This window comes from Vombatus ursinus, unplaced genomic scaffold (assembly GCF_900497805.2).
Source record: "Vombatus ursinus unplaced genomic scaffold, bare-nosed wombat genome assembly UNPS02003292.1, whole genome shotgun sequence".
NCBI classification, from domain to species: Eukaryota; Metazoa; Chordata; class Mammalia; order Diprotodontia; family Vombatidae; genus Vombatus; species Vombatus ursinus.
This window is the reverse complement of record NW_020943070.1, coordinates 4,620,761-4,633,529: the sequence shown is the minus strand read 5'-3', so window position 1 is coordinate 4,633,529 and position 12,769 is coordinate 4,620,761. Positions and strand designations below refer to the sequence as shown.

At 43.7% G+C, this 12,769-nt stretch overlaps 1 protein-coding gene across 1 annotated transcript in view; it reads left to right on the top strand.

The window, feature by feature from the left end:
* Positions 1–6,265: 6,265 nt before the first annotated feature.
* The window catches only part of CYTH4 (cytohesin 4), a 36,715-nt gene continuing 30,211 nt past the window's right edge, over positions 6,266–12,769 (top strand). The window contains exon 1 of the mRNA XM_027871333.1: positions 6,266–6,614. Coding sequence (XP_027727134.1) covers positions 6,596–6,614 — 19 coding nt within the window. The 5' untranslated portion in view covers positions 6,266–6,595. The remainder of the gene's footprint in view (positions 6,615–12,769) is intronic.

Genomic DNA, 12,769 nt, shown 5'->3' with positions numbered 1-12,769 from the left:
AGATAGATAGATAGATAGATAGATAGATAGATAGATAGATAGATAGATAGATAGATGATAGATAGATGATAGATAGATGATAGATAGATGATAGATAGAAGCACACACATACATTATATATGTGTGCATATATACACATTCAGGAGCTTATAGTGCCTCAGGTTATGGGCATTAGTTACTGAAGAAGAATAAAGGGAATATTCTTCCTATATTTGAACTCCCAAGTTAAATGGAAGTTTACTATACTTGATTACAAAACGTCAGCTCTAGCATGACTTGGCCTTGTCAATACAACAAAATGCCAATACTACCAAAGTTAATTTTCAGATGTAGTGTTATACCAATCAAATTATCAGAGGAATCTTTTATAGAACTCAATAAAATAAAAACAAAATTCATCTGGAGAAACAAAAAAAAATCTAGGATGCCAAGGGAAATAATGAAAAAGAGTTATAATGAAGGAGAAATAGCATTTCCAGACTTCAAAATTTATTATACAGCAGCAGTCATCAAAACCTCTTGGTACTGGTGAAAAATTAGAGAAATAAAGCAATGGAAAAGATGAGACAAGGGAGAATCAGAAATAATGGGACTCAATAACCCAGTGTTTGATAACCCTCTAAACATAAATTACTTAGGGAAAAACTCCCTATTTGAGAAGTACTTCTAGGGAAAATGAAAATCAGCTTGGCAAAAATCAGTCTTAGACCAACATCTTACACCATATTCCACAATAAATTCAAACTGGATACATGACCTGAATATAAAAGATCTTTGCATTAAAAAAATTAGAAGAGAAACAGATTTTGTATCCCTTATATCTCTGGGTAGATGTATTCCTAACCAAACAAGGTGTCGAGGCAATCACAAAAGATAAAATGGATAAATTTGATCACATAAAACCAAAAAAGTTCTGCACAAACAAAATTAATGTATCTAGATTAAGAAGGGAAGTGGTCAATTAGAGGAAAAGTCTATGTATCAAATTTCTGGGACAATGGTTTTGTAGCCAAGATATATAATTCTCAGAAATATATAAAAATAAAAACCATTCCCCAGTAGATAAGTGATCAAAGGATATAAACAATTGGTTCTCAAAAGAAAAATTGTTAACTACTAGCAACCATATGAAAGCCTGCAATCACTAATGATAAGAAAAAGGCAAAACAAAACAACCCTGAGGTTCTCAGGTTACACCTGCTGCCCAGAAAATTGGTAAAGATGATCAAAGATGGCAATAGTTAATGTTGGAGGGGTTATGGGAATATAGGTCCACCAGTGCATTATTGTTAGACCATTTTGGAAAACATTTTGAACTTATGCAAGTAAAGTTATTAAAATATCCACACTCTTTAACTCCAAGATTCCACTACAAAACATATCCCCCAAGGAGGTCACTGATAAAAAGAAAGTCCCCATAGACACCAACATATTTACAGCAGCAATTTTTTGTGGTAGCAAAAGACTAGAAACAAAGTAGACATCCGTTGATTGGGAATGGCTAAACAAAACGTGGCAAGATAGGATTTTCCCCCACAGACACTGTGTGTATTTGTGGGGGAGTATGGCCCAGATTTATGGGGGGAGGTGCTTTATAGTTACTGTTGTCACCATGTCATCTTAGTAAATTGCCTCTGCTAAGATCTAATCGTGTGTGCTAGGTAATTTTTAATAGGAATATCTGTAGAGTCATGTGATCATAGGATTATAGATTTAGAGCTGAAAGGAACCTTAGAAGTCATTAAGTCCAACCTCCTCATTTTACAGATGAGGAAACTGAGACCCAGAGAGGTTAAAGTTTTGGGTTTTTTTTGGAGGCATTCATGGTTAAGTGACTTGCCCAGGGTGACACAGCTAGTAAGTGTCTGAGGGCAGATTTGGACACAGGTCCTCTTCCCTCCATTGCACCACCTAGCTGCCCCCCAGAGAGATTGTCTTGAGGTATAGTGGTAGGAGTACAGAGAGACCAACCCATAGAACCTGAAATAGCCGCTGCTCTCTGAAGAACCAGTCTTTTGAATTCAAGGATGAATTGGGGTTCACTTCAATAAAGAGCTTTGTAGCTTAAAGCACTTTCTTCACAACAAACCAGGGGTAGAGGTATAAGTATTACTATCCCCATTTGGCAAATGGAGAAACTGAGGCTCAGAAGGGCGAAGTGACTTGCCCGTGGCCACACACTCAAGGAATGGCAAGGCCAAAACTCAAGCACTGGTCTCCTGACTCTTAGTTACCCTCATCCCTTTCAGGGACCATTGACCCACAGAGATCATAACCCTAGAATCACCTCCCATTGACCCAGTATCCTGGTCTTTGGGCAGCCTTCCTAGGCAAAAATCGTCCCATCCTATCTTTAGATAAAAAACGGAAGTCTTTATTGACCTGGTTGGGGAAGGGATTGGAAGCCGAGACTTCCCAGAGTCAACTGAAGGACTAACAAATGAAGAGCCAGTACGTGGGGTTGGGGGAGAGGGGAGACAATCTTCCTTAAAGTCAAAGCCATCCGCAAGCGGCTGCCTCAGGAGGTGAGGAGCGCCTAATCATGGGAGATGTTTAAGCAGATTCCTATTCCTGCTGGATGTTACAGAGGGGAGTTTATTCCACTTCCAGCTGGGAAGAGATCAGATCTGAAGTCCCTTCCAGCTCTGAGATCCCGCAATCTCATAGTCTATTTTCTAGGGCATGATCGATGGAGCCATCTAACTAAATGCTGCTATTTACGTGCATAAGAGACCTCACATTGGACTTAAGCTACCCCCTCCCCGAGGATTTAGATAAAGGATCACCACCCTTCAAAAGGCCACTTATTTAAGCCTCCAGAAATTAAAAATGGAAGCACTTCCTATGGCCTCGTGTCATACGTATTTGCCTCCGTGTCACATCCACCATTACCAAATTGTATATTCCTTGAAGGCAGTGACTGTATAATTTTCCATCTTGGTATTTCTCAACAACAGGCCCATAGCCTGGCACTTAATAGTCATTTAATACATTTTCAACACAATGTTCAGTAAAAAAAAAGTGTAAGCTCCTTGAGGGCAAGGACTTTTTTCTTCTTTGGTCTTTGTACCCTCAGGGCCTACCATAGTATCTTGTTCCAATTTGGTGTGTAATGATGCTGGTTGGATGGGAGTGAATCCAATTCACTATTTTCTGTTTCCTCTGGATGCTGAATCCCTCTTCTCTCCCCTTTCTCTCTCTGATTTCCCCTTCTCTTCTTGCCTCTGCCTAGGCTAAAAGGCTAAGCTGTCCCCCCTTTCTGACTGAAACCCCAGTAATTTCACCAAAGAGCTCTTTTTTCTTCTGGACCCCTGAAGGAGTAGGGGCATGTGTGTGCCCCACCTCTGCCAACTGTCTTTCTACCAAAGAACAAGCATATTGAGATTTAGGGGCAGAAAGAGGAAATTCAGAACACAAGGGAACTGGTCAGTGTTGAACCAGGTGGTAGTGAGGAGAAGTCAATAGGCTGAGGCCAGGCTGCGCATTCGTGAGTATTTGGAGTCAGAGGACCTGGGTTCAAATCCCAACTATGTCACTTACTAGCTATCTGACCTTGGCCAAGTAACTTCTCTGACCTTCAGGACTCCTCTGTAAAAAATGATGGGATTAGACTAGACTCTTCCACCTTGAAATCTATGATCCTTCCCTGGTGAAGCCCCCCCATCTTACAGCCTCTCCCTACTCTTATCCTACTCCACACAGACACTTCAGACAGAAAGCCTTTAGTGTTCCTCTATCCTGTACTCCACAGCAATTCGTAGCCATCTGCTCACCTCCCCAGTTAGCCTGGCTCCCAGCAAGGGTCTGGAATCCAAGGTTCCATTTGGCAGGGGAAATATGAGAGACCTCTGTGACAGAATGCAGCATGCCATGGGTGATGGGGCCAGTCAGAGATGAGGCCTGGGAGTGGAGGGAATGGCCATTGCAGTGAGGATAGGATACCTGCCTTACACCTCGGGCTGTTAGGGAAATTCTCTGCTACGCTCTTGCCTGACTGCTGATGCCTAACATCACTCTTGGGGCAGCATTGGGGCAGCATGTGAGGCAAAGGGATGTCCACAAAGAGGAAGAAGCTTCCCTTCTGGGAGTGAAAAATGGTCTGTGCACAAGCACAGATATGAGGGAGGGCAGGACAAGATTCAAGAACAGCCAGTGGTCTAGTTTGACCAGAGCATAGAGTGGACGAAGAGGACTACTGTGAAATAAAGATGGAAAGTCAGGTTGGATACAGATAGCAGATGTCCCTAAAAGTCAGGGTGGGGAGTTGGTGTTTTGTCCTAGAGGCAATGGAGAGCCATTGAAATAGAGGAGTGATGCAAGGGAGTTGACCTTTGACCAGCCTCCCAACTCAAAAAGCCCAGAAGCTAATGATAAAGTATTAAACTAACCATAAATATGTGTTGAGGCCCTGATCCTTGTGGGATGCATGAACACTTTTTCCTGATGGAATTAATAGGAACAAGATTTGATTAGCAAATACCTTTGTAAAATTTTACATGGCTAAGCCCCAGGGATAGAAATAGATCTAAAGGCAGTTTAGGCTACAGAGTACTTTGCAGAGGACACTTCTGTGGAGGAAACATGCATTTATTGAATGCCTACTATATTTCAGTACTATGCTAAGTAATATATATGTACATATACATATACATATACATACATGTATACATATACACACACACATATACACTCTCATTTGATCCTCACGGCAACCTGGGAGGTAGGTGCTGTTATTGTCCTCATTTTACAGACAAGAAAACTGAGTCTAAGAGAGGTTAAATGAATTGTCCAAGGTCACAAAGCTAGTAAGTATCTCAGGCTGGATTTTAATTCATATCTTCCTGACTCAAGTCCAGTGCTCTGTCCTCTGGATAGAGATGGAGAGAAGGAGGAGGAAATTTCTATATCCTTATTCTCCCATCAGTTATGGGGTTTAGCAATAGATCAGGAGATACCCCATCCAGCAATTGGAGAGTTGTTGACTTGAGAAAAATTTAAGGCATAATTGAAGGTGCAGAGAAATGCACACTCCATACAAATGCAGGTCCAGAAAGGCAGTCACTAGAGGGAGGAAGCAACTTCAAGGACATGACTTTCTCTGCTTGGCAGCGGGGAAGACAGCCAGCTATGGAGATGAGCAGACCTTGGTAACCTAGCTGAGCAAGCAACCAAGTGGAGTTGTATAAGGGCATATACAAGAGAGAAAGAACTTTCAGACTCTACAATACCAAAGGTTGTGAGTTGCATTTGTCACATACATCTCCTATACATGTTGTGCCTCACTATCATTGTACTCAAAATTTGAACCCTCTCTTCCTATAGACATCGGGCATATTTATAGAAGAGTATATCCCAGGTTTATGGAGAGAGGGTTTTACAGATATTGTTTGTACATCATCTTAGTCAATGTCTTTGCTCTCAGAGCTAATTGTATCTACTGGCTGATTATGAATGAGAAATATGCCAGTAGGGGCTTGTGAGTGCCACCCACTCAGGGTAATTCTAGAACCCTGAGTTTAGCAGTCACTCTCCAGAGACCCAACTAATAAAGGCAAATCTAAGTTGGGGGAGAAACCCAGAGAGAGGACTACAGGGGCATGGTCAGATCTGTGCTTTAAAAAGATTTTTTTGACAACTATGGGACTAGAAGCCCCTTCTTCTCTTTAATTATATGTTCTCCCTTTTTTCCCCATCTGTCTCTCACAACCTTGCTTCAATGGAACTCATACTTCATGTTCATCACAAGCACTGGTCCCCTGCCCCTACCTCTGTTCTCCCATTATATTGGTTCCACTTTTCTCCCCAACCAGCCTTCAAAACTGCGTTCCCCTCCAATCTATAGTTCCTTGGTTCCCTGTCTTTCAGCTCACCTTCCCACCCATACCTTCACTTTCTCTGCCTTCCTCAATTGTCTTTCAATCTTCTCTTCCTTTCTGTCCCTAAGAAATGTCCCAGAAATTGTCAGAACTCAGAGGACCTTATATAACATACAATAAAATGATAAAACATTACAACTGGTAGGGAAATTATGATGGAATGTTAGAGCTCAGAAAGTCGGAGCTGGAAGAGTGTGGAATGTAGAAACTGGGCGGGGCCTCAGGACAGAGAATGTCAGAGAGTTTAGAATGCAGAATGTTTGAGCTGAAAGGGGCCTTAGAGAATTTCTTAAACTCAGGATTTTTTTTGCTCTCCTCCTTCACAGGCACGGGGTCACTTGGCCAACACCAATTTTCTCTGCCTGGGTGTGTCTCACTCCCTTCCTGGCTTCTTTCTCTCTACTGTGTAGTGGCCAGAAATGCAAAGCCCCCGAGGCTCTTGCGGACTTCTTGGGGGCCGTTTTTAGGAAGTTTCAAAGTTAAAAACTCCACACAGCAAAACCCCAGAGTCTGAAGACTTCCTCTCTGGCTATGTTGAGGGGGAGGGGCCTGGAGCCCCAAGAAGACTAACATGTTCCACCCTGGGTGACACATCCTCTGTGTCACAGAGGCATAGAGGCTACCATCACAGGGGACAGGGACGGCCAGGTCAAGCAGAGGCACAGGAGAAAGCAGAAGCAGGCAGGAGGGGGATTTGCCCTCCTCTCTGGGGGCTCAGCATGAATTTGTGTCATCCAGGTAAGTCTCCAGGGGCAGGGCAGGTCCTGAAGAGAGGGCATTGTCATCCTAGAAAGGAGAACTGAACAGAAAAATTGAGGGGAGGGAAGAAAGTGAAGGAGACAGCTGAGCTCTGTGGCCTTGGGCAAATCACTTGCCTTCTCTGAGACTCAGTTTCTTCATCACTAAAATATTTAAATCTCATGATCCTATAAAAGGAATGCCCCACTCCAGCCTGGAGATGGGTGGCCAGGAGGAGCATTTCATTGTGAGAAATGGTCCATCTTACTTTTCTCTCCTTTACCCATGGGCACTTCATGGCCAGCTTAGCCCCAGGAGGAAGAATCAGGAGCAATGAGAAGAGAGGCAGATTGCAGCCTGATGTAAGAAAAAGCTTCCTAAAATTCAGAGCTGGGCCAAAGGGGAATGGAGTGAGCTCCCCATCACTGGGGGGGGTCTTCAAGGGGAGACAGAAGTACTACTTGTGAGGGATATTGTAGATGGGATTCCTGGTGACATCCAGATGGGGCCAGATCCCTCCAGAGAGGTCCCTTCTACCACTCAGTTTCTGTGATTAGGAGTCATCACTGTGAGGGCAAGAAAGGGGAAAAGAGGGAGGGGGAAAGGGATCATGAATTCACTCCTTCATTTATGTATTCTTTAAATAGTTATTAAGCTTTTCATGTGTGCAAGATACTTGTCACAGTTCACTTTGAGTATAACAGCATAGAATTGAGAGTTAGGAGAAACCTTCCTTAGAACAGGGAACATCAGAACTAGTAGGGACCTCAGAACCTGGAATATCGGAGGTGGGAAGATCCTTAGAACAGGGGATGTCAGAGCTGGGAGGGGCCTTAGAACAGGAGATGTAAGAGCTGGGAGAGAGCTTAGAACATGGAAAGTCAGAGTCTGGAGGCATCATTTAATCCAGGCTCAGAAGAAAAAAAAATCAATGAGAGGTCCAGGTCACAGAGGTTCTCTCTTTTGCTGCTTGAGGATTTCCCACAATTCCCTTGTCCTATGGAGATAGATGGCAGGGGGTTAGGGAACAGGGGGAGTCTGGAAATCATCTTTTCCATTTCAAGAATCAAGTTATGAATTGTGTTTGTGTGATTCAGTAACTGCCTGGACTCCCATCCCTAAGATGCTCTGATCTTAACAAAATAGGGCTTTGGCAGGGCTTAGGGCACAGGACCCACCCTAAAGCAGCGGGATGGAATAAATGCTCAGGGTTGCCCATCTCCAGCCTCCTCCAGCCGACTTCACTGGCCAGGTTTTTCTGAGTTTTTGAGCATAGAAAAAAGGTACTTCCTATGGTCTGTGGAAGTGTGTGTGTGAGTGTTCATGTGCTCGTGTGTGTGCATGTGTATGTGTGTAAGAGTATGCGTGTGCATGTATGTGTGTGTGTGTGTCTTGTATGTACCTAGTTGTTTGCACATTGTCTCTCTCATTAGAATGTGAGCTCCTTTAGGGCAGGACTATATTTTTGCCTTTCTTTTTATCCCCAGAGCTTAGCACAGTATCTGGCACATAAGTGATTAATAAATGCTTGTTCACTGACTCTCTTGAGCCTCAGTTTTTTCATCTGTAAAATGGGAAAGATAACAGCTATAGATTCACAATAAAATGTGAGCCTACTGAGGGAAGGAACTGTGTTTTGACCTTTCTTTGTATCCCCAGAGTCTAATACAGTGACTGACACGCAGAAGGTGCTTAATAAATGCTTGTTGGCTCACAAATCAACCAATCAATAAGCATTTATTAGGTGCCTAATACGTTCTAGGCATTGTTCTAGGACTACAATGGAAGTAAAACAGTCCCTGTCCTCAAGGAGTTTATATTCTCTCAGAAGAGACAATATGTGTGTGTGTGTGTGTGTGTGTACATCTATATACACACATAGACATTTTTTATTATTATTGTTCAGTTGAGTCTGACTCTTCATGACTCCATTATGGGAGTTTCTTGACAAAAATACTGGAGGGGTTTGCCATTTCCTTCTCCAGTGGATTAAGGCAGATAGAGGTTAAGTGCCTTGCCCAAGGTCACACAGTTAGTAAGTGTCTGAGGCTGGATTTGAACTCAGGTCTTCTTGACTCCAGGCCCAGCACTCTATCCACTGAGCTACCTATATAAAATATATGATTCCCTACTCCACAAACCTCTTTTCACCCACTCTTATCACCTGCTTTTAGCAAAATCTCTGATATTGCTTCATTAATGCAGAATACAAATCTTTGCTCTTTTCCCCCTGGTGGGATGAGCCTTAAACTCCATTGGGGATGAAAAAGAAAGTCTGGTTCAGTGTAAAGAGCACTGGATAAGGAGATAGAAAAGCTAAACCTGTCACTTATTGCTTTCTCAGTCCTGGATTTCACTTGTACCATGGGCCTCATTTTATAGATTTGTTCTCATCTATAAAATGAAGAGATTGGCCAACACCACTAGTATCTCCTTCCCCCCAAATTATCTTGTGTATGTATATATATATATATACATACATATATATTAACATATTGTTCCCCCTATTTGAATGTAAGCTGCTTGAGGGCAGGGACTATTTCCTTTTTGTCTTAGTATCCCCAGCAACTAGTTCAGTGCTTGGTTCATAGTAAGCAATTAATAGGTGCTTGTTGATTGATAAATCATTTGATGGCTTCTGCGGTCTCTTTCACCTCTAGGTCCATGAGCCTTTGACCTGGGTTTGACTCACAGCCTGGCTATTTGCGTAACCTTGGGTCAGTCCCTCTGCCCCTGGGCCTTGGTTTCCCCAAGGGTCTCACAAGAGATTGAATCCGATTGCTCCTAGGGGCCCTCTCAGCTCTAAATCTTATGACAGTAGTTGGCCCATCCCAAAGGCATGTCTTGTATAAACAAATAGCTCAACTCGGAGAGGGGAGAGGGCTGGCTCTGAAATCCCTTTGATACATAAGAAGTCCAGTCTGGAGGCTCTCTCAGGGCCAGCTCATGACTGGGTCTTTATAAGTCAGGATTAATTCAAGGCCCAAGATTTAAAATTGGGCCACAGTCCCTTACCCCAGCTTCTTCCTGATAAGAAACTTCATTATGGTAGTGAAACTTAGAATCCCTGTTGGAAATGAGCCTCCCCAGGCTGGTCTTGGCACACTTAATCCAACTGTAGGACCTTGATACTAGGGGTCCCTGCTAGAGGTAGGGGTCCACTGTGACAGTCTCTGAGAGGCCATGATCGCCTCCACACCACAGACACATTGAATGTAAGATTTCAGGGAAGAAATTGAATTTCTATATTGTAATTAAGAGCTCCCCATTTCCACCACCCTCAGGACTTCAGGGCTTCAAGGGTGTTTTCATGACAATAGTTCCATGAGGAAAGGGAAATGATTATTCTTACTTGCATAAGGAAACTCAGGTTCAGAGAGGGCTAGTGACCTACTTAGAGGTACACAACAACTAGTATGTAGTAGGATTAAGATTCGAACCCAGGTCTTCCAACTCCAAATTTTTCTGTCATTTGCTAGATATGTGGTCAATGAACACGTTGCTCTGGGACTCTGTTTCCTCATCTGTCAAAAGTTAGGGTTGGACTATATGAGCGCTAAAGGCTCTCCCGGTTCTAAATCTATGATCCTATAATAATCCGTGAAGTAGAAGCCTAAGGATGGCTTCAAGACCTGCTTCATATCCCTATGTTCAGTTGACACTGGTTTTTGCATTTTGTAGCAAGGAAACGGAGGTCCAGAGAGGTTATTTGATCTACTCAAGGTCACACAGGAGGAAGCCCCAGACAGGGAATTCCTACCTAGGTCCCTGGATTCCAAACCCATCATTGTTTGCGTTCTCCTCAGCTGCCTGTCTTCTTATCATCTCTCAAAAAGTTCCGGGGCTCAGTCTCCCCTCCCCCCACTAACAGGAAGGTAAGGGGACCCGCTGGGTGAGATAGGCAGCCCAACCGCAGAGAATTGTTTAGAAATGACCTAAAAGGAGCCTGGCGCTGGGCGGGAAGCAAAACCAGCTTCACCGAGCAGCCCAGACCCTTGTAAAAGCGGAGGAAGCCACTGGTTGGTGTGAGCGGGTGCTGTACACCCACAAACCAGGCCGGCCTGCTCAGAGAGCAGCTGCTTCTGCTTCGGAGAGGCTGCCTCACTCCCCAGCCCTCCCCCCCCTTCCCCCGGGAGGGTCCGGCTCCTCCAGCCCCTCTGGAAACATCTGCCCCCTCGCAGGGGCATCGCCCCGCCCATGGGGTTGTGAGCATCTCTGTCCGGGAAAGGGGAAGTGACTCCAGCTGTCCTGAAAGCTGGTCTTGCACACTAAATGATTGCTAAAAATACTGATGGGAAAGAGGAAGGAAAAAACCGGAAGCAGGTCAGAGACTGGACGCCTGGAGCGCCAGGATCGCTGGGGTGGGGCTGCCTCTGAAGAGGTCATTGACAGCTGGGGAGACTGAATAATTAATCATGCAAGTGAGCTAAGCACTACACCCATCACCCCCATTTTCCAGATAAGGAAACTGAGGCTCAGAGAGGGGAAATTACTTGGGTTGCTCAGATGCTAAGTATCAGAAGCTGAATTTGAAGCCTAGGTCTCACTAACACCAAGTCCAGCATTCTATCTACTTTATCATGTTCAAGTCAAAAAGCATTTCTTTAAGCTCCTACTATGTGCCAGACACTGAGCCAAGCACTAGGAATAGCCCAAGGAGCTCACAGTCTAATACTGCCACTTACCTGGTAAAACTGAAAGGACCTTCTGATATTTATAAGCAGGGCAGTTCCTCTGAGCCACAGATTCCTATCTGTAAAGTAGGGTTAATAATCCATGACCTCCCAAGGCTGTCTGGGGGCAAGTATTTGGTAAAGCACTATATAAACTCGAGTGCTTCTGATGATGCCCTCTCTGTCTGATGATTTGCCTCTCTTCCCCTTTCTCAGTGCCAAGTGAAGCCCAGGGTTTATTTTGAGTTTGTTTTTGTTTTTTTTCTGAGTGTGGGTTTCTTGCATGGAATGACAACAGATGATCTCTACAGAGACCTACAGGGTGTCCAAAGCACTTTCTAGGCATTATCTCCTCACTTGAACCCCATGAAGCGTGTCCAGCAAGAATTATTACCCCCATTTTCTAGAGGAGAAAACTGAGGTTAAGGAGCCTGTCCAGGACTACATCTTTATGAAGTGTCATAGGCAGTATTAAAACCCACATCCTGTCCCACACCAAGCTCAGTGCTCTTTCCAGTATGTTAAGCTGCTTCACAGGAGGACAAGATAAAGCTACAAAACTTTGCATAGTCCTTCATTGTTCAAGAGGACAGGTGGCACAGTGTAGAGATCACTGAATCTGGTATCAGGAAGAGCTGGGCTTAAATCCCAATCTGTGTGACCCTGGACAACTCATTGAACCTCTAAGCCTCAGTTTCCTCATTCAAAGTAGAGGAAAGGTGCCATAGTGGATACAGAGCTGACCTTGGCCCCTAGAAACAATGGTGTCAAACTCAACTAGAAACAGATCTCTATGGGGGAGTATTGATCCAGAAAACCATAAATTAACACTATCCATGTTGCATTGTGTTTTTATTTATCTTGCTAAATGTTTCCCAATTCCATTTGAATCCAGTTCAGGTGGGTTTTTTTATTTTTGCCTTTTTGGTGAGGCAATTGGGGTTAAGTGACTTGCCCAGGATCACACAGCTAGTAAGCGTCAAGTGTCTGAGGTCAGATTTGAACTCAGGTCCTCCTGACTCCAAGGCAGGAGCTCCATCCACCTCGCTGCCCCTTTACCACTTACTTTTGAAGGTCGTGTCACCAAGAGCATCTTGGTACCCACCTATGAGGATTTGGTATAAAAATACAATGAAACATAGATAATAGTTTTCTAAGTCTGCTTATCTAAACTTCATAAGTGCAGCTAAGTAAGAGATTTCTTACTGCCTCCTCACCTATCTTGAGTTTCAGTTCCTCATTACCTATTTTTGTTCTGTCTTTACCAGTTTGAAAATTGTTCCCCTTGGTAGACAAAATAGAAGCAAATGAAGAATTGAGTGGTTCTATCTTCTCCCCATCATTGTACGCTGTCTTTATCTAGCACACCCACAAGCAGCAATCCTATTTCTTCTTTGATCTTCCATTTACTGCTCCACAGAACTTTAAAAATGTCCGTTCTCTTGCCATGCCATTCATCAGTTCTATTCAGTTCACCAGCTA